A 20,187-nucleotide genomic window follows, 5' to 3' on the forward strand; every position below is an offset into this window, starting at 1 on the left:
GGTCCTTGAATCCCGTGTTGTTCAGGATGGAGGGGCTGTTAGGGGGTGCAGAGCAAAGCCTGGCAGCAGAAAGGCCAGATGTGCTCGGGGAGCAGTGGGCATGGCTGTGGCTGCAGCGTGTGTGAGTTGGCAGCGAAAGAGGAAGACATGGGTCTGTAGAAGGAGGGTGGACTAGGGTGTGAATCATAGGCTGAGTGTCTGTTCTCTGTCCCGCTGGTTGTAGGAACAACTGGAGAGGGATTTTAAGCAGAGGGATAGATCCTCTGACGGGTACCTCGTAGCCTCGGTCTTCAGTCCTGCTCCCCCTTCCCTTTCCAGATACACCCAAATGCCCTCACCCACATCACCTTCCCCGTGGTGTCTCCCTCTCAGCCCAAAACCGATGAGGCTCTAGATGAGGGTATGGGTCACCTGAGGCCGGGGATGGGGGAGGGTGGGAGTGAGGAAAGCATCTCTTCTTTCTGCTCATGCTTCTGGCAGGCCCAAAGACTGAGGGCTGTGGGTGGGAGCCTCTCCAGAGTGGGTCCAGGCTCTGGGCAGCATCAGGATCCAGGAGCGGCAGCATCTCCCAAAGCAGTCAAGGCAACGTGGCCCCTATATTTATGGGTTTTTTCCAAAGCAGTGTTCTGACTGCATTTTTGTCCCGCAAGAAACATACGTCAACAACTAGAGTTGTTCTGGGTTGTCACAACTGGGAAGTGGGTGCTCCTGGCATCTAGTTAGGTAGATGCCAGGGATGCTGCTAAATATCCTACAGTGCACAGGACATCTCCCTACAGCAAAGGGTTCTCTGGCCTCAAATGTCCATAGTGCCATGGGGGAGAAGCCCTGCCCCCAAAAGATCTGTTTTCAAGTACTCTGGAAAGGCAGGGTGTCCCAGACCATCTTCCTGGAGTTCAGGCTAGCACCACCACCCTCCCCCCTGCCCCAGGTCATCATCCCCTCCTCCAAAGGCAGCTATGGAAGGTACGCCACGGTGAGCGAGTTCCTAAAATGACACTCCCAGCAGGGGAGTAAGCATGGGGGATGGAACGCAAATGTCTGCTGAGGGGGCTTCAGCTCCCTGCCCTCCCCACGCAGCCCCATTCAGGTGCTGCACAGGAGCTTCTGTTGGGATCCGCACCCTCAAAGGACTTAGCCCCAGTGGTGAGGTGATGCTAGGAACAGAGAGCTGCCTGGGCAATCTCCAAGACCCCAGAGAGCAAGGCTTAGCCAGCCTCCCAGCCCTGCGTGTGTGTGTGTGTGTGTGTACATGCCCACATGCAGACAGGACAGGGAAGGACAGGGCTTGATGCATGAAGAAGCTGCCTTGCGAGTCATCACCTTTACTGGTCCTGCGCTCAGCTCTCTCAGGACTCCAGTCAACACTGCCGGAAGCCAGTGACCGCTCCTTTCATCAGATGCCTGGTGGGCAATGGGGCGGCGGTGATACAATGGGGTGGCGGTCTTTACATGCGACTAAACTGTGAGCCACAGTCAGCGAGGAAAGATCTTCAGAGTCTGAGAGTTCAGCTTTGTGACCCCCAGTTCCATCACTGACTTGTCACTTCACCTGTCCCTTTCCTCACCCTTAGAATCAGGTAAGAATGACAGGTACCACTTGAAGACCACTTACAATGCACCAGGCACCTCACATGCATGTCACTGTTACAGCAGGACCTGTATTATGCCCATGATACGAGTGACAAAATGAAGGGAAGTGGCTTGTCCAAGGTCACAGGGGTAGCAAGTGTGGAACCCAGGCCTGTGCCATACGGTCTGCCTCCAAGAGGTAGAGGGAGGTCTCAGCGGCCACGCTGCAAGGTAGGGTCACCTAACTCCACAGCAAGGAGGGTCCCAGAGCAAAAGGTCTCCACACCCACGGTATTTCTTAACAGTGGAAACTCAAGTTAAGGGACTGACCCTAGCCCGGTAGGTCCACGGTGCCAAGGGCTGCCAAGCAGATGCGCTGTAAACACTCCTGAGTCCCAGAGCCAAAGGCTCTGCTGCCGCTGGCTGGGCAGGCCAGGCCTCACTAAAAATAGACGGGCCCTCAGGTCCAGCTCCCTGGCTGCCAACCGAGGCAGGCCGCTCCCTACACCCAGCCTCCTCCCCTCCCCCTCCCCCTTCCCCAGCGGGCTAGGGCCAGGCTTCTAGAAGGTACAGAGATGTTAAGACTTTCACTTCAGACCAGGCAGGGCTGTTAGGCTGACGCCCAGTGGGCAAGTTCCAAGTTCTGGTGGGGCCATAATGGGGGAGGGGGTGTCCTGACCCCAACGCCCCACACACCTCCCTCTAAGGAAGGGAGCTGTCAACCTCCAAGCCCACCCGGGGAGGCAGTGGAGCCTAGGCCAAAACTTGGCCAATTTCTCCACATTTTGGAATTGAATCTGGGGCCCCCTTGCCGTTTCTCTTTCCCTGCACTGATTCTCCCTGTTGACAGCACTGTACAATTTCTGTATTTGCCGCGGCTTTCGGAGATCTGCTGCTGGCCATCTCAGGAAGGCCCGGGGGAGCGCGGGATGGGGCAGCGCCCGGCCGGCAGGGGCGGAAGACAGGGGGCGCGGGGAGGGAGGCTCCGGAGAGCGGCCGGACGGGAATTTCCTTTCAAAGGTGACTTAGAACCTCTTCATTAGGGTAGCGCCCTCCCAGGCGGGCCCTAATGGCGAGTTTGGCAGAGTCAGCGAAACGCGGCGCGGCTGCCGGGCGGCGAGGAGCGCCCTCTCCCGCACCCTCGCCGTCTCCCGCGCCGGGCAGCGGCGCGTACGAGCCATTTGCAGCTCAGGCAGCCTCGCGAGCGGCCGCCGCGCACTGGCCGGAGCTGGCTGCACCATGGAGCTGAAGAAGGACAGCAACGCCGTATCCATCGACATGCTGCTGATCGTGCACTCGGAGAAGCGGCACGCCGCACAGGGCGCGCACTCGGACCGCCAGGCGGACCCGGGCGCGCCTCCGCAGCGCAGAGGAGGTAATGCGCCCCCAGGCAGGGCCCCGGCCCCCAGCCCCTGGACCTCCTCGCCCCAGGGCCCGCCTGTTGGGGGGGCGCGCTATGCGCCCCCGAAAGGGGTCCCCGAGGCCGACCCGCTCCCCAAGGCTGGCTGCGCCTCCGCGCTGCGCCTCTGGCATCCCGTGGCAACGCGCAGCTCCGCGATTGTCCCAGTTGACACCCCGTGCAGGCCTGCCGTGCTTCCGTCACCCCCGGGAGCAGGTTTCCTCCTGGTCACTCTTTGAAGGGTGCAGATCAGGTTGGAAGATGCCCTGGAGGAAAGGGAACTGGGGCCTGACTCCTGCGTGCCCGAGGCCTGCTCCCCACAGGCCGCATTGCAGGGCACAGGGGACCCAGGGGGATTCGTGTGCTGAGTCAACTTTGAGGTGGGACCCTCCCTTGGTGTCCTTGCACAGTTCATGGCCTCACTGTCCCCTTTCTTGAGCCCTCTCCCAGCCTCCTACAGCAGAAGGCATGCCAGGTGTAGAAGGCACACAAGCTTGGGTAGGCTTAGACTTGAAATCTGCTCTCCCCACTTTGGCTTCTCTGTTGATTCCACTTGTCCTACAGACTTTCTGGAGAAGAGTAGACTGGTAAAATAAAGCGACTTTTCATAGAGTGATTGTGGAAAGCAGGGCTCTGGTCTCTGTACTCTCCAGAGAACAGGACACAACGTGAAGAGAGTAGAGATGGATAACAATGGCGGTTAAATCAGCCCCTAATACAACTGGGAACCCCCTGGTCCCGAGTCCCTGAGGAAGCCCTCAGAAGCCCTTGAGGAGGCTGGTGTGAGGGCGCACTAGACGCACTGTGTCCTGGTTTTTTGGGAGTGAAGCTTCACAGCCCTCAAGGTAAAATGACCTGCCTCCTGTCTCCCTTCCAGCTCCAGAGCTCCTTGAAGGTTGTCCCCAGTTCTTCTGTCCCCACAGCCCCTATGCACATTGAACATGCACCTTCCACCTACCCTGCTGAAGCAACGGTGCCGTGGGTGGCTTTGCCCCCCACCAGCCCCACAAGTTGCAGCTGCCCCATAGCTCCTGGTGACCTCCTGGGGAGGCAGACAGGGGAAAGAAAAGAGATTCTGGAGAGCTGAGAATGTTGGCAGGTGCACCAGTCTCCCGAGGGATTTGGGGCCCAGGAGTTATTTGGGTTAGTTGGTTCTTTAGTTCTCAGAGCTGCCCCTGGGAGAAGGGGAGATGGCCCGCGCAGGGGTATTTGTAATGAGGAAATTGGCAGAGGCCGTTGGCCTTCCTTGATAGAAATGTGGCTGCCCCTACTGCACGGACTGCGGTCCGGAAGGCCAGAGGCCCCCCACGAGGCGCAGCTCCAGGTTAGCTCATGAGTCCCCTCCTCCCTCTCTCCTTCTGATCACATCTCTCCGAAAGGCTCTGACACTAGAAAGAGAGGGCAGAGAACACAGAGAAGGCCCAGAGATGCCAGAGATCGGGGCTGCTCAGAGAAGTGTCCAGCACCCGGCATAAAGCCTACATGAGGCCAGACCAATGCATTTCACACTCATGACCGTGACTCAGGGAAAGAAGACCGCTGTTTGCTGAGCCCTCTCTGCTGAAAATTTTCTCCAAATATTTTCCTGACAGACATTTCTCCCAGGCGCTATGGCAGCGGAGAGACCCGTGTCACTTACTGATGATCAGACAGTTCTGCACCAGAGCAGGGAAGAGGGAGCATGCATGACCTCCAAGGCCCGCTGGGCAGCAGTGATGTCCAGGAGACCGCTGGCTAAGCCAGCCTGCGGGCCCACTCCTTGGGACAAGCTAAGGAGGGGAAATGCTGGACAAGACCAGCTTGTTCCAAGGCCTCCTGTTAGTGCACAGAGATCCAAAACCCACCCCTCCCCCACTTCCAGACATCTCCTCCAGTCTCCTCCCCGCTCCAGGCCCCCAGCTGGACAGGGAATCTTCCCCGGCTCTGCAAAGGAAGGCCTGAGCTCTGCTTTGAGAAAAGAGCAACGCTTGGTTACTCTCACATGCAGAGGACTGAGTAAGGGTGTGACCAGGTGGCTTTCTGTTGTGTCCCTGTGGCAGAAAAGAGTCAGAGGGACAAGGGGGCAGGGAGCGTGTGCACCGGGAATTTGGGCTGCAAGGCAGCAGATACTCCTTCCCCTTTCTTGCAGGGCCCTAGCATTTCCCCAGCAGTTTCCTTAGAGCCGCATTTCTCCAAAACATGCCTAGAAGCCCTCAACTCCTATTGTATATTCCCCTGGCCATGGAGGAGGTAGGCCTAAAGCTGCCACACCAGGTCTGAAAAAGCTTCAACGCCTTAGGTTTTATCCCCAAAGTGGATGGGATGTGTGCATTCCACTCCCCAAGTGTCAGTGAAGGTTCTGAGTGGTAAGGCCCAGACACTGACTATGGAGGGCTCTGCGGAAAAGAAGGGTGTCAAGAAAGGCCTGGGGGCGCTCAGAGTGGTGCAAAGGGTTGGAGACCCAGACTGGAGGCTGAGCTTCCAGGAACGTGACCATAAGCTGTGCGGAATGGCTGGTTTGGTGAGGAAGCCTCCACTGCCACCAAGGAGCCCTAGACGCTCCTTCTGCACCAGGAACTTGAAATTATTGCAGCAGCTTGCGCTTCCAGAACGTTTGCCAGTTCTGTGCCAGGAACTCGACCTTGCAGCCACCACTTCCAGTCACCACCAGAGAGAGAGAGAGAGAGAGTGCGGTTCCATTCGCTTCCCTGTTGCCTCACTAGGTCCCAAGACAGAATGGGACACAGGTTCATATCAGTGGATGCCTTGGCCACACAGGTCCGTGCTCTAGCTGCAAGGGAGGCTGGGAGAGCAGGCAACCATCACGTTCAGTTCCCATAAGGATCCATCAGTTTCCATCTTTGCCCACCCGCCACCCACATCAAGACTCTAAAAGTGGGAGATTCACCACATACAGAAGTAGGCAGGAAAAATGAATGGCAAATGTCTTCACAATAATGCTTCCATATTTATGCAGTGGAAATGTGGGAGTGACAAAGGGGCACCTCTATTGTGAAAATTCTCCCTGAATGATCCTGATAACCAACCCGCCACCCTTGGAAACTACCGTGGTAATATTTTTTTAATGTTTTGAATGTGGAGGGTTGCATTCATTCCTTCAAGTGCACTTCATTCGTGGGCAGCCTCCCTCGGATCCCGGGAGAGCCAAGTTCCACCAGTCCCGCTTTAGCCCAGATCAGTTTGCAACTGGTGCATCACACACTTGACCTGAGTCTCCCCACTGCAGAGAGCCTCACGCCGGTCCTTGTTACTTCACAGGGCTTCAAGGTGTTGGAAACGGAATCTGGAGATGGCAGAAATTAGAAAGAAATGACCTACATGGTAAATTCTCTCATTTTCATTTTGTTTTCTTTTCGATCTCTGGAATTCAACACACTGAAAAATGCCTGGAAGCATTGGGTTTCACTTGCTTGAGGACCAGTCTAGACATCTAACCACTCAGACAGTGGCTGCTCATGATGCAGCCAGGCCTCTGGGGGCACTGTGACCCTGGAAAATTTTCCTCAGCAACAGGTCCACCAATTTCCTGGAGGGTGTGCGGGGAGGCAGGCGGAGCGATGCTATAACCCTGAGCACCCACTTGTTCGCTGACTGAGCTATAAAGAACTTGGCATCATATGGGATGGGGGGTTTGGGTGTGTTCCCATGGGAGGTGGGGCTTCCCAGATCATGCATCCCATGCATCTTGGGGCACCCATCTTTTGAAAATATTTCTGAACAGAGAAGAGAGCAGCCTGCCTTGGGTGGTGTTACTCAAGGCCTCGGGAGATGCCACTCAAGGGTTCTGTGGCTCCTGGCCTGGGATCCAGAATACAATAAGATCTGAAGAAATCAGCTTCCAAAGCCTCTTTATGGTGCCAGGTGTCTTTCCCCATGCAGGCCCAGAATTTCTCTGACCATGCCATGCATGAACCGTTATACTGGGCCTTATTCTGTGCCCTTATTGTGAGATTTGTAAGCCCAGCCTCCAGGAACAAACACTGTGGAACTGCACTGTGGGCATGTGAGAATTCCAGTAAGAATCAGACCTCCATTCCCCGAGCCCCAGTAGGGGATTCAGTCAGATTCCGACTGTGTGAGCCCCAGGATCGGATGACTGACTCATCAAATGCCAGTAGGAAGGGATCCACGGCCCCATGACCCTCCACAAATGGGGAAACAGGACCCCAATTGAACAAAGCAGAGCACCTATGCTCTGCCATCTTTCTGACAGTAACAAAAGGGGAGGATGAACTTCTAAAAGTAAATTCATGCATTCATTCCCTCAGTAAAGGTCGACAGTGATTACTTTGTTCCGGGAAGGGTTCTAATTGTTGGAGATGGAACAGTGATCGGGACAGTCGGGAGTGCCTGCCCTCCTGGGGCCATGTTAGAATGATTGCATCATAATGCCATTCACCACAGCCGAGTCTCAGCACCCTGGAAGTGAAGAGCTTGCCTGTGTCCCCTGCACTGTGCATGGAGATAACTCATCCTCAGGACACCCGCCCACCAGGGGCCACCCTCTGAGTCCTGGCTGATGGGCATGCATGGGTGGGATGGCTTCCTAAACCTTGATACGGGGCCATCAGATGGTAGACGCACCAGTTCCAGCTCTACCTAAGCAGACGCCAAGGTTAGCGAAACTGTGCTGTGGGCTCTTGAGAATTACAGTAAGAATCAGACCTCCAGACACCTGACAGCCACAGAAGCACATAGCAGCCCGTGCAGGGAGGCGTGCTCGGCCAGTGTGCGGGTGGGTGGAGGGCAGGCGGGCCACATGGGAGGAAAGGGACACTGCGTCTGTGTTTGTTGCAGCTCTTACTTTGCCTGAGTTGTTGGAAATTCATCTTATGGCTTCTCGGGCATGTTATTAATGTTATCAGTCCTCAGGAGAGGACTGAAATATACTGAATTCATCCTCTTTTTACCGTCTTCGGGGTTCCTGGTTTGGGGGAAGTTTAGTGGAAAAATATAACAAAACACAAAGAGACGTGATAACTCTTACAAGACTCTTCCTTAAGACATGAAGTGGGTCTTAGTACAATGTACCAGCCAATAAAGAGAATGATTATAGTTCTTGCAATACCACCCAAGAACTGAGAGTTTCAGGTAAGTGCAGGGCTGGAGAGAGGCCGCACAGAGGCCTTGAGCCTGGGAAGGATGATGGTTCCACCACTCCACCAACATAACGCAATTTAAAATTTACTAAGTCAAATTTTATTTATTTTTTCGAGTGGCATGCTTGCATCCGTGCAGAGGTTAAAATCCCAGCTTCTTTCTGTGTTTTCTGATGGTGAGGTCCTGGGTACATACTTGCCTTGCTGGTGCCCAAGGCACCCAGCCCTGGTAACTGGATGGCTTTCATCTGAGAAGCCAGCAGCTGATGGCTTGTGCTTGGTGGAGCGTGCACAAATGTGGCTGAACGTGGGGTTGGTCCAAAAGGGCACATGTCCCCCCTCTTTCTGCACTGTGCACTCCTTGGGCTGGGGCGTTGGCAGGGTGGGGGGAGCCCGAGTACGCCAAACTTTTCCAAGCAGCAGGTGTTTGGGCTGAGCCACCAGCTTGCCTGGCAACGGGCTTCCCCTGCTGTGATTGGCTGCTTTCCTTGGTCCTGGCCGAAGTCTGCCTAGCAGCACAGGGACTAACGCCCCACAGCTACAGGGAAACCAACTGTGCAACCCTGACTATAAATAGCCCACAGCAGCTATGCCAGCCAATCGTCCTCCTTGAGGATTCCCTTCCCAGATCCTATTTCTTCCATCAGCCAGCAGAGCAGGGATGCGGCCAGCTGTGCCCGCAGGAGGCAGCTGCCCTGTCCTCGCCTGGGTCTGGCCTGGAGCTCCAGCCCAGCATACTGCATCACCCTGGGTTGGCACACACAGCGGTCCTGGCCCTTGGCCAACCAACCGACCTCAGCCCGGTGGGGGCTAAGGGTCCTGGCTGGGCCTGCTTATAGAGAAGGCTGGAGAGGATGTGCTTCCCAGCCAGGAGGATCGCACGTCCAGCCCAGCTCAGTGACCCACCCACCCATCCACCCTGACTGGCTTCTGCCTGAGCCCAGGCATGGGAAACGCTGAGTGACAGATCTGGTTGGGTACACAAGGGATGTCGTATGAATGGAACCAGGTCAGGCCAGTGCCCCTGAGTGCTTGCACCAGGTCCAGGCACAGGTGCCAGTGGTCACTTCCAGTGACAGGCCCAACAGCCTTTCTGCAGCCCACTGGGAGACCAGGGTAGAAGATGGCAGGCCAGGGTGGTAGTGGCCCTTCCCCGACCCCTCTGAAGCAGAGGTTCAAGGGCAAGACCAGGCCACCACAGCAGCTGTAACGGGAAAGATGGAGGGAAGGCGGTGCTTCCTGTAGGAGGGGCAGATAAGCCTGTGGGTTCCCCCTCCACGGCCTATGGCAGCAGCTGGGCATCTCTCCACAGCAGCCTGGCTCCACTAGGCTCTGAGGACAGCTCTGTGTCCCGGGACATGAATATCGCCAGTGCATGGAGAGCATTCACCCTGCAGAACAGGTGCCCTGCAAATGTCTGTGAAACTGAACCAAACCGCAAGCACCACAGCTCCTAGGCTACAGTAGGCGGCAGGGTACCCTCACCCCCCCCATTCCTCTCAGAGGGAGGCAGGAGGCTGGAGACTTGGGTTCAAGTCCCGGGTCTCACCTGGCTGTGGGGTCTTTGGCAAAGTTAACCAGTCGAAGCTTCAGGCCCGTAATCAGGATAGGAGCCTCCCTGGCTGTTGCAAAGAAAGGTGTGGAGATCAGCGGGGCATCCCTCTGCACTTTGGGAACTGGGCCCGGCTGCAGCAAAGTCAGGAGCTGTGGTCACTTAGCCCATGGGAGGCGTCCCCAGCTTCTCTAGAAAAACCCAGCCTCTGCCGGCACCTGCCGAGAGCGTGAGGCTGTGCGTACACGGGCTCCCGGTCACTTGCCTGTGTTCAGGTGTGTGACTCTGCTGATTCACACGTGTTTAGACCAAGCCTGGCAGCTCTCTCCTCTGCCTGGGGAAAAATCCACCCCACCGTGGGCCCAGTGGTCACTGCAGTTCCCTCTGTCTTCCTTAAATAGGAAACCTGGTGGAGAAGCAGCACGCCCAGCAGACCCAGGTCATCACCTCCTACGACAACCAAGGTAAGGTTCCGCCACTGCCTGTGACCTCTCCCCCAGCTCCTGTGTGCCCGGATCCACTGTCCTGGCCAGAGACAGCAGGTGCAGAGCCCAGACCGTGGGGAGCAGGGGCCTCTCTGTCCTGGGGATGCTGGAGCACCCTCCTCCTCTCCCACATGCCATGGAAAACAGTGAGAGGCTGCATGTGTCGTGGAACAGAGAAGTGAAGTCCTCGGGCTCCAGCGTGCACTGCTGTCACCATCACCCTGGCTGTCATCACTGCACCTAGCATTTGCTGAGTGCCGGCCTCCTGTCAGGCACCCTGCCACACCACGCACATCATCATTCTCATGTGGATTTTGCCTCACAACAGTCGTATTTGATCGGTACTCTTACTATCTTCATTTCGCAGATGAGTGAGCTGAGGCTTAGAAAGGTTTTCTTTCGTCCAAGATCACATGGCCAGCAAGAGTCAGAGCGGGAGCCGCCTGACCCCCTCCCTGCCCCCCCGGCCCCACCCACCCCCCAACCACCACCAGGGCCTCAGCTGTTACACTTCTCACAGCTCTGCTTCTCGTAGAAACTGGCCTCCCCCTACTGGCTCGCCGTGTGCAAGCCTTCCCTCCCACTGAGTCGCAGCGGTTCCCTGGCCTCTCCTCCTGAGGCTGAGCCTTCCAGGCCCTTCCACCCAGGGACAAGTTTAACTCAGCAATGGGGAGTGAGAGAGCCCTTCCTCAAGAATCCTCACTTTGCCAGGACGGGTCCTGGGGGCTCAGGGAGGGCAGGCAAGGGCAGCCCCGTGCGGACTCTGCAGGTGGCTGGATCTGAGAGCACGGCGGGGTAGAGACAGGATGGCTCCACAGCTACAGCTGAAGGAGAGGCCAGGTTAGAGACCTCCACTCCCCCCCCCTCACTAACCTCCCCTCCTGCTACCCCGGTTTTTCTGCTCAGGGCCTGGTGCCTGAGAGCTCTCGTAGACTCAGCCCCAAGATGTCACCGCTGGCGCTCTCAGCACTGATGTCCTAATCCGTAAGGGTTACGCCCAGGGTGCAGTGTGCAAGGAGGATGCCCCGGGGGATTCGGAGGTCCTCGGGGAATCGCTGTCTGAGACACCGGCTAACCCACCATCCCCGGGGAAAGGCACTGGCAGGTAGTGAGGAAGGGCCTGTCAGCTCAAGTTCCCAGCAGGAGGTGGCCAGCTGTCCTTGCAATCTAGGTCAGTATCCATTTAGGGCAGAATTCCTGGGACTATGGCTGCAGGACAAACCCAGGCCCCCTGCTTCTCTGAAATGGACCTAGCAGCACAGCTCACCCCAAATAAGAGTAAGTGATACCTCACTAGAGTGAGAGTGGATTAGCAACCACTTCTCTCGCTTAGTTCTGGCCACATCCCTGATGGGGTCATGGAGTTATTCCTGTTTACAGAGGAGGAGTCTGAGACTGGGGATGCTGCAGTCCCCCAGCGGGATGCTCCTGTCAGACCTGTGGGGTGGGACTAGTGGGATGGGGCCTGCCACTCTCCAGAGCCTCACCTGGCACACCATACCCTGGCTCTCATGGGCCATTCACGTGCCACCTCCCAGTATCTGAGGCTTCCAGAGTGCAGGAAGGAGGGTCGCCTTGGCATCCAACAAACAGGAGAGGGTCCATTGTAGGTTGGGATAGGATGGGCCGCCCCAGGTCTTAAGGGAGCCTGGACCATAGCAAGGGAGAGGCTGCCCTGCTCTGGGGCTGAGCCAGAGTCCACACTGACGCTGATCCGTCCATTCCACAAAAAGCAGCTCTGGATGCCGGCACTGGGGATCCATCAGAGAACACAACAGACAAAGGCTCCTGTCCCCGCGGAGCTGACACCTAGCGAGGGAGACAGATGACCCTAACAAGAAAAATGCAAGGTGTCAGATAAAGCTGGGGGAGAAAATAAAGCAGGAAGGGGGATGGGGGGTGCACATGGGTGTGTATTGGTTTCCTACGGCTGCTGTAACACATTGTCACAAACTTGGTAGCTTAACACAGATGTATTCTCTTTAACAGTTCTGAGACGACAAGTCCCAAGTCAGCCTCACTGGGCTAGTCAGTCTCTCGGTTGGCAGGCAGGTTCCTTTCCTTTTGGAGGCTCTGGGTAAGAACCTTTTCCTTGACTCTGCCGGCTTCTAGAGGCTGCTGGCACTCGCCAACTTGTAGCTGCGTCACTCCAATCTCCACTTCCACTATCACATTGCCTTCTCTCCGTAAAGTAGATACGTTCCCCTCTGTTTTATAAGAATCCTGGTGATGACATTGGGCCCACCCGGATAATCCAGGATTGCCTTCCTATCCCGAGATCCTTAAGCGAATCACATCTGCAGAGTCCCCTTTGCCATATAAGGTAACTTTCACAGGTTCCCAGAATTAGGACATGGATAGCTTTAAGGGCCATCATGCAGCTACCACAGGGAATGATTTAAAATAGAGTGATTGAGAAAGGCCTCCCTGGGAAGGTGACATCTGAGTAAGGGAGGCGGTGGAGCAGCGGGTCATGCGGCCTCCGGGTAAGAGCTCCCAGCAGAGGGACACCGGGTGTGGTAACTTCATGCGACAGGTGACGGAAAGATCACTGGAATCTTGGATCTTCGTGCGGAAGAGGGCTTCGGAGGATTCATCTGCAATGGGTGTGTGCGTTGAATGAGAGGGGAACAATCACAGGAGCCCCAGTGACCTCAGGCCCCGAAAGTTATTCGTGACGAATCAGATTTGGGTTGAGGCCTCATCCTTCCAGGTCACCCACCCTCATCCCCACGCAGACACTCTGTGCCTTCTTGGATCACGCATGCACTAGGCTCCAACTGCCGTGTTTCCAGACTTGTGCCATCCCTGTCGAGCTCCATTCTGCAGAAAGAATCATGAATGGCCCTGGGTTTTCAAGAGCCCAGTGGAAGCCAGGGTCAGTCAGGGCTGCAGGAGATGCCCTTCATCACCCCCTGACGGGTGCTCCTGAGGTCTTGGCCCTGAGCTCTGCACACTCTCTGTCATCCCACGACTAGAGCCACTGCAGTACCCGGTGCGGGATCTACAGAGATGGACCGTCCCGGGTCATCATTCAGCTCACTGTTCCTGGGATGTCAGAGCTTACGCTTCCGGCACTAAAGCTGACTGCCATACTCTGGGTAGAAACCTCTGTTGAACACCCAGCCAGGGGCTGTTTAAGGGTCATTTTTTTAATAATTACAAATGCTTTAGCTGAGGGTTTCTGACTCTCAGCTACTGCAGGAAAAAATTCCAAGGCAGAGGATCCAGGTTATAAAGGCGGCAGGCAGCCAGTTATGGAGAGCATTAAGGACCACCTTAAGTCAATGATGGCAAACATCTGATGTGAATCCTGCAGCCTCCACACACTGATATACACCCACGTGTGTGTGTGCACACTCACACACACACATTCACATACACACGCACATACCTGACAATCTTTGCTAATTGATAAGCGCTCCAGGCAGCCACTTCCAATCAGTCAGAGTTAATGAACAACACGAAATCTGTTTGCCATCTCTGCATTAGGAATTCTGAGCAAATTAGGCCTTTAGACAAAGCCTGATTCAAAGCCGCAGAGACCTGGAGATAAGCTCTCGCGTGGGAGGACTCTCATGACGGGGTAGAAGGCAGGCCCAGGGCAGCAGGCCAGTGGACGGGCCTGGGCTTGCCTGCTGCATCTCCACGTCTGCGAGGGTGGGGAGACGGAAGCAGAGCCCGTAGCATCTGGGAAAAGGGCCTGGGAACCACTTCTCAGATGTAGCAGAAAATAATCGCTAATACACTTTTACTAAGACAGCCAAAGTTTCAGCTTCAGAAAATGTTGTTTGGGTGACAACTGGTAGAAGTGGGGAGGGGTGCCATGAGAAAGCCAGCCAGGTGACCCGAAATCCCAGGAAGGGGCTGCTTTGGGTTTAGATGTGACTAAGATTAGTGTCATGGTATCTGACTGCACTTAGGGTTTAGATCTCACTTTAAAAGGTGCTCCAAATAATGCTCCACTCTTTATCATTGGCCAAATTAATTTTTTTCCATAAATTAAGAGTCTTATTTGATACAGGAATGTTGTAGTCAGCAAACTCTTAGCACGTCACACCTTTAGGAAGCACAGGTACTGTGACCCTGCTCACCTGGGGACAGCATGCCCAGACCCAGGCCTGTGTAGAGCAGAGAAGCCTCCCGGAAGGGCTCTTACACAGCTGTGAATGACAGCGGGGATCACACTCCCACACCCATCAGGGAGGCGTGGAGGGGAGCGATAATCAGCAGCGCCACTTTGGGGCAGAGCCAGGAATGGGCCTCAGGAGGATGCTGGGCGTCAGAGGGGAGAGAGAAGAGGCAGTGCAGGAAGCAGGAAGGGATGAGAAACAGTGGTGGGTGGAGCTTCCGGCCAGGGCGAGCTCCCAGCGTGAGACCACCTCGGAAGGGCTTAAAGAGTATTTTGTTCTTCCGGCTTGCTCATTCTCTGACCGAGCGACGTGGCTGGATTGAAGTGGTTGGAAGTACCCGGATGTTAGAAGCTTGGGGAAGAGGTTTGTTGTTGAGCCCTAAACCAACAGGTGGGTCAGTTTTGCAGCTTCCCTCCACTTCTGGAGATCGTTGCAGCTCAGCATTTCCCAGATTTTGTTTGATAAAATAGTACTGGGTCCAGTAGACTTCTGCAGGACTTCTCAGAGCATCGTGTGTTGCGAACTACAAAAGGGGAGAAAGTGGGCATTTTTCTCACAAGGAATCTGGCAGCCAAGTACAGCTTGGCACCCACTTTGAAAACTGACTCCGAGTGTCTCTGGGGGAGAAAGTGCAAAGGCAGAGGTGAGCAGGCTGTGCCTCGTGCATCGTGGGAAGACACACAGGCAGAGTTGGCTGCCCATGGCGATGGTACCCGATCCTGTGACCAGAGCTGAATGATGCTTTGAACTCTGAAATGCTTAACGTCTTGTCAAGTCGCAGGCTGATTTTCTTTGACAGTGAATGTGCTAGAAACTACACTCAAAATGAATATTAACCCCTTTAAAGTAATCCCTCGGGAGGCCACATTGTATCTTTTAAAATTGTTTGAGAATTACCCTCTTTGGCATGCAGAGCAAGTTCATGAGCTACACAGGAAAGTCAGTATTGTTATTCTGTGAAAACGCATTTAACAGGCAAAGGGTTAGTAAAAAGAGCTCTTACAAAATCAACAGGGAAAAAATAACGCATCAATAGGCAAATAGGTGATTCATTAAATAAGATTTAAAATGGCAAATAAGTATATGAAAAATACACTGAAAATTAAAGAAATACACAAAAACAATGAGATGTCATTGTTCATTGATAAAAATGTAAAGGATTAATAACAATCAAATGTCAATGAGTGTATTGGTACTCTATTTTTACATTACAAACCACCCCAAGACTCAGTGGCTTAAAACAATTACCAGCTTACAAGTGTACGGGTTGGCTGGATATCCTCATCTGAGCCACACCTGGCTGATCGCAGGTCTTGGCTGGGCTCTTTAATGTGTGTGGTCAGTTGGAGGGTTGGCTGGAGAGCAGCTGGTCTAGAGTGGCCTCACCTGAGATGGCTCTGCTCTGCTCCACGTGGTCTGTCATCCTCCAGGAGGCTAGCCTGGGTGCAGTCACATGGCAGTTGTGGCTGGAATCCCAAGAATGGAAGTGGCAGCGGCAAAGCCTCTAGGCCTAGGCTCGGAGCTTGCACAGCATCACTTCTACCACATGCTAACTGGCCAGATCACGTCATTAGGCTGGGCCAAATGTGAGGGAAGGAATAAAAGACCTCTTCTTAGGAAGAAGTACAAAGTATTGTGGCCAATTTTGCCATCAAACACAGCAAGGATGAGCAAAATAGGCATTCTCTTGCACTGTTGATAGGATCGTAAACTTAAAATCATTCATGTGAAAAGTTTGCTAGTATCTAACAAAAGCCTTAAAAATCTCCATACCCTTTGATCCATGTTTGAGAATGTATTTGAAGGAATTGATGTGAAGAGTGTGTAAAGCAGTGTGTATCCGAATGTTCATCACATCACTGTTTAAATAGCAAAATATTCGGGACATGTTAACTATCCAAAAAGAGGGATTGCTTATAATGGTTTAAACCATTTATAGAATAGAGTATTATGCAGCCATTTAAAATGATGACTTGTGAAGATGCCTATATTCACTGACATGTAAAGACTTAAGTGAAGAAAGCAGGATACAAAAAGCACGTTTATTATAATCCTGCTTTTAAGTGTCACCTTCTATTTTTACATCTTTCTGTATCATACAAGTTTTTGTTTTGTTTTCATTCTGCTTTGACTTTGGTGTTTGGTTTGTATTTTTAAATTTTTATCTTCATTTAAATTAACATACAGTAAAATTGGATTTTCTGGTGTGGAGTTCTATGAGTTTTAACACATGCACAGATTCACGTCACCACCACCACAATCAGAATACAGGGAAGTTCTGTCACCCCAAAAAGTCTCTTGTGCAGACTCTTTGTAGTGACATCCTCCCATCATTCATTCCTAAGAGAATTGTTGAGAAGTACAGCTTGATATAGATATACCACAAAGTGTTTATCCATTCACCCATCGAAGGACATTTAGGTTGTTTCCAGTTTGGGGTGATTATGAATAGAACTTCTATAAACATTTGTGTATATGTCTTTGTGTGAGCATGAGTTTTCATTTCTCTGGGATGAAAGCCCAAAAGTGTAATTGTTGAGTCATGTGTTAAGTACATGTTTTGTTTTATAAGAAACTGCCAAACTGCGGTATCATTTTACAATCCCACCTGCATATACTTGTCAGCATATAGTATTGCCACTATTTTTTTTATTATTGGTCTTCTAATAGGTGTGATATCTCATTCTGCTTTCAGTTTGCATTTTCCTAATGGCTAATCATGTTGAACAACAACAGGATGTTGACCATCTTATTTGGTGATATATCTGGTTTTTTTCCCATTTTCTAATCGGATTGTCCTTGCACTTTTGTAAAAAATCAATTTGCCATATTTGCGTGGGTCTATTTCTTAACGCTGTTATGTTCCATTGAGCTATATATCTATCCCTTTGCCAATATCACACTGTTGTGATTACTCTAGCTTTTTTTTTTTTTTGCGGTACGTGGGCCTCTCACTGTTGTGGCCTCTCCCGCTGCGGCGCACAGGCTCCGCACGCGCGGGCTCAGCGGCCATGGCTCACGGGCCCAGCCGCTCCACGGCACGTGGGATCTTCCCGGACCGGGGCACGAACCCGTGTCCCCTGCATTGGCAGGCGGACTGTCAACCACTGCGCCACCAGGGAAGCCCTGCTCTAGCTTTATAGTACATCTTTTATTCCTTTTAAGTGATTTTAATTAATTTATTTATTTTTGGCTGCATTGGGTCTTCATTGCTGCGCACCGGCTTTCGCTAGTTGCAGCGAGCAGGGGCTACTCTTCGTTGTGGCGCACAGGCTTCTCATTGCAGTGGCTTCTCTTGTTGCGGAGCACGGGCTCTAGGTGCGCGGGCTTCAGTAGTTGTGGCACGTGGGCTCAGTAGTTGTGGCTCGCAGGCTCCAGAGAACAGGCTCAGCAGTTGTGGCGCACGGGCTTAGTTGCTCCGTGGCGTGTGGGATCTTCACGGACCAGGGGTCAAACCCATGTCCCCTGCATCGGCAGGCGGATTCTCATCCACTTTGCCACCAGGGAAGTCCTATAGTACATTTTAAAATCAGCTGGAGTCCTCTTAATTTTTTTTCAAAATTAGTTTGGTTATTCTAGTTGCTGTACCTTTCCATCTAAATTTCAGAATCATCTTGCCTATATCTACCATCTATAAAATTCCTCCAAGGAGTCTGATTGAAATTGCATTAAATCTATAGATGAACTTAGGGAGAATTGCCAACTTGACAATATTGAGACTTCCAGTTCAGAACATGATATGTTTCCCCACTTATTTAAGTCTTCTTTAATTTGTGTGATCGTATTCTTTAGCTTTCAGCCTAGAGTTCCTGCACTTTTTTTTGAGATTTATACTTAAGTATTACATTTTTAGAGATATGAGAAATAGTAATTTTAAATTCAATTTCTAGTCATTTATTGCCAAGACAAATATAATTGATTTTGGGGTGCTGACCTTGTATCCTGTGACCATGCTAAACTTACTTTTTAGTTCTAGGAAATTCTTTTGTAGATTATTTGGGATTTTTCTTTGTAGACAGACATGTCATCTGTGAATAGAAGAGTTTTATTTCTTCCTTTCTGATCTATATGACTTTTATTTCTTTCTCTTGTCCTATTTCACTGAGTAGGACTTTCAGTATAATGTTTATTAGGAACAGTAAGAGTGGCCATCCATGCCTTATTCCCAATCCTAGGGGGAGAGCATTCCAGTTTTCACTATTAAATATGCTCTTAGCTCTGAGTTTTTGGTAGATGCCCTTTTTACAGATTAAGAAGTTCCCTTCTATTCCTAGCTTCTTGGGAGGTTTTGTTGAATGGATGTTAAATTTTGTCAGATGCTTTTTCTGCATCAGTTGATATGATCATGTGGGTTTTCTTCTTTAGCCTGCTAATATGGTGAATTGCATTCATCGATTTTCAAATATTGAATTAGCCTTGCATTCCCAAAGTAAACCACACTTGGTTGTGGTATGTTATTCTTTTACTATATTGCTGGATTTTATTTTTCTAATATTTTGTTGAGGATTTTTATGTTTATGTCCATAAGGGATATTGGTCTGTAATATTCTTTTCTTATACTGTCTTTGTCTGGTTTTGGTATCATAAAAGGATATAAATTATTCGATACTCTTCTGTTTTCTGAAGGATCTTGTGAAAAATTGTCATTGGTGTTATTTCTTTTTAAATTTTGTTAGAACTTGCCAGTGAAACCATCTGGGCCTGGTTTTTGTTTGCTTGTTTGTTTTTGGAAAATTTTGAACTACAAATTCAGTTTTAAAAATACATATAGGAAAATTCAGGTTATCTACTCATTGGGTGAGTTTTGGTAGTTTGTAACTTTCAAGGAATTGGTTCACTTCATTTTAGTTGCAGAATTTCTCTTCATAGAGTTATGTGTACTATTCCCTTATTATTATTTTAATATATACGGGGTCTGTAGTGATATCACTCATTTCATTCCTGATATTGGTGTCTTGATTCCTGATTTGTGTCTTACCTCTTTTTTATTTGGTCACTCTGGTTAGAGTTTTATCTATTTTACTGATCTTTTCAAAGAACCAGCTCTTGGTTTTATTGATTATTCTATCATTATTTCTTCAAATATTTTTTTTCTGCACCACACTATTTCTCCTCTCTTTCTGGGATCTCAATGACATGAACATTAGATCTCCAGGCATTGTCACACAAGTTCCTGAGGCTCTGTTCACTGTTTCTCTGTTTTTCCTTAATAATTCCTATTGATCTATGTTCAAGTTCACTGACTCTTTCCTTTGTCATCTCTATTTGGCTATTGAGTATATCCAGAAAATTTTTTAAACAACTATAGTTTTCAGTTCTAAAATTTTTATTTCTTTCTTCTTTATGTCTTCTACATTTTTCTGATACTTTGTATCTTTCCATTTATTTTAAACTATTTGCCCTCACTTTTTAGAGCATGGTTATCATGGCTCTTTCAAAGTCTTTGTCTGATAATTCCAAAATCTGTGTCATCATGGGGTTAGCGTCTGTTGATTTTCTTTTCCTTTTTAAGTTGATATTTTCTAGGGTTTCTCTATACTGAGTAATTTGGGATTGTAGCCTTTGCAATGCTATACAGATCTGTCCTGCACATGCACCACCCAGCAGCCAGTCTGGGCATTGGTCTACCCCCTAGTTTAGTTCTCAAAGACTGTGATATGATGCTTAGGATGAGATCAAAGCATGCACAACATGAATGAGGTCCATCCATGAAGAGGTGACCACAGGAGTTCATCCATAACTTTATGGAATTTCTTTCTTGAGCTCCCTCCTCTTTATGACCCACTTCCCAGTCCTCTGGCCCCAAAACTGGGGTTTTAGTTTCCCCACTCTTCTGGGTAGTTCTCACAATTCTGCCTGCATCTGGAACCAATCAGCAGAGAACAAAGAGAGAAAAAAAATCAATGAGTATTTTCTCCCACACTCTTGGGAATCATAGCTTCACTGG

The 20,187-nt window shown here is 51.2% G+C and overlaps 1 protein-coding gene across 1 annotated transcript in view; it reads left to right on the forward strand.

The window, feature by feature from the left end:
* The first annotated feature begins 2,811 nt into the window (after positions 1 to 2,811).
* The window catches only part of KY (kyphoscoliosis peptidase), a 45,375-nt gene continuing 27,999 nt past the window's right edge, over positions 2,812 to 20,187 (forward strand). The window contains exons 1-3 of the mRNA XM_022582551.2: positions 2,812 to 2,947; positions 6,230 to 6,292; positions 10,024 to 10,086. Coding sequence (XP_022438259.1) covers positions 2,812 to 2,947; positions 6,230 to 6,292; positions 10,024 to 10,086 — 262 coding nt within the window. The remainder of the gene's footprint in view (positions 2,948 to 6,229; positions 6,293 to 10,023; positions 10,087 to 20,187) is intronic.

The sequence above is a fragment of the Delphinapterus leucas genome, chromosome 4 (genome assembly GCF_059928025.1).
Source record: "Delphinapterus leucas isolate spDelLeu-1000000601 "Yukka" chromosome 4, BTC_Dleu_Yukka2, whole genome shotgun sequence".
NCBI classification, from domain to species: domain Eukaryota; kingdom Metazoa; phylum Chordata; class Mammalia; order Artiodactyla; family Monodontidae; genus Delphinapterus; species Delphinapterus leucas.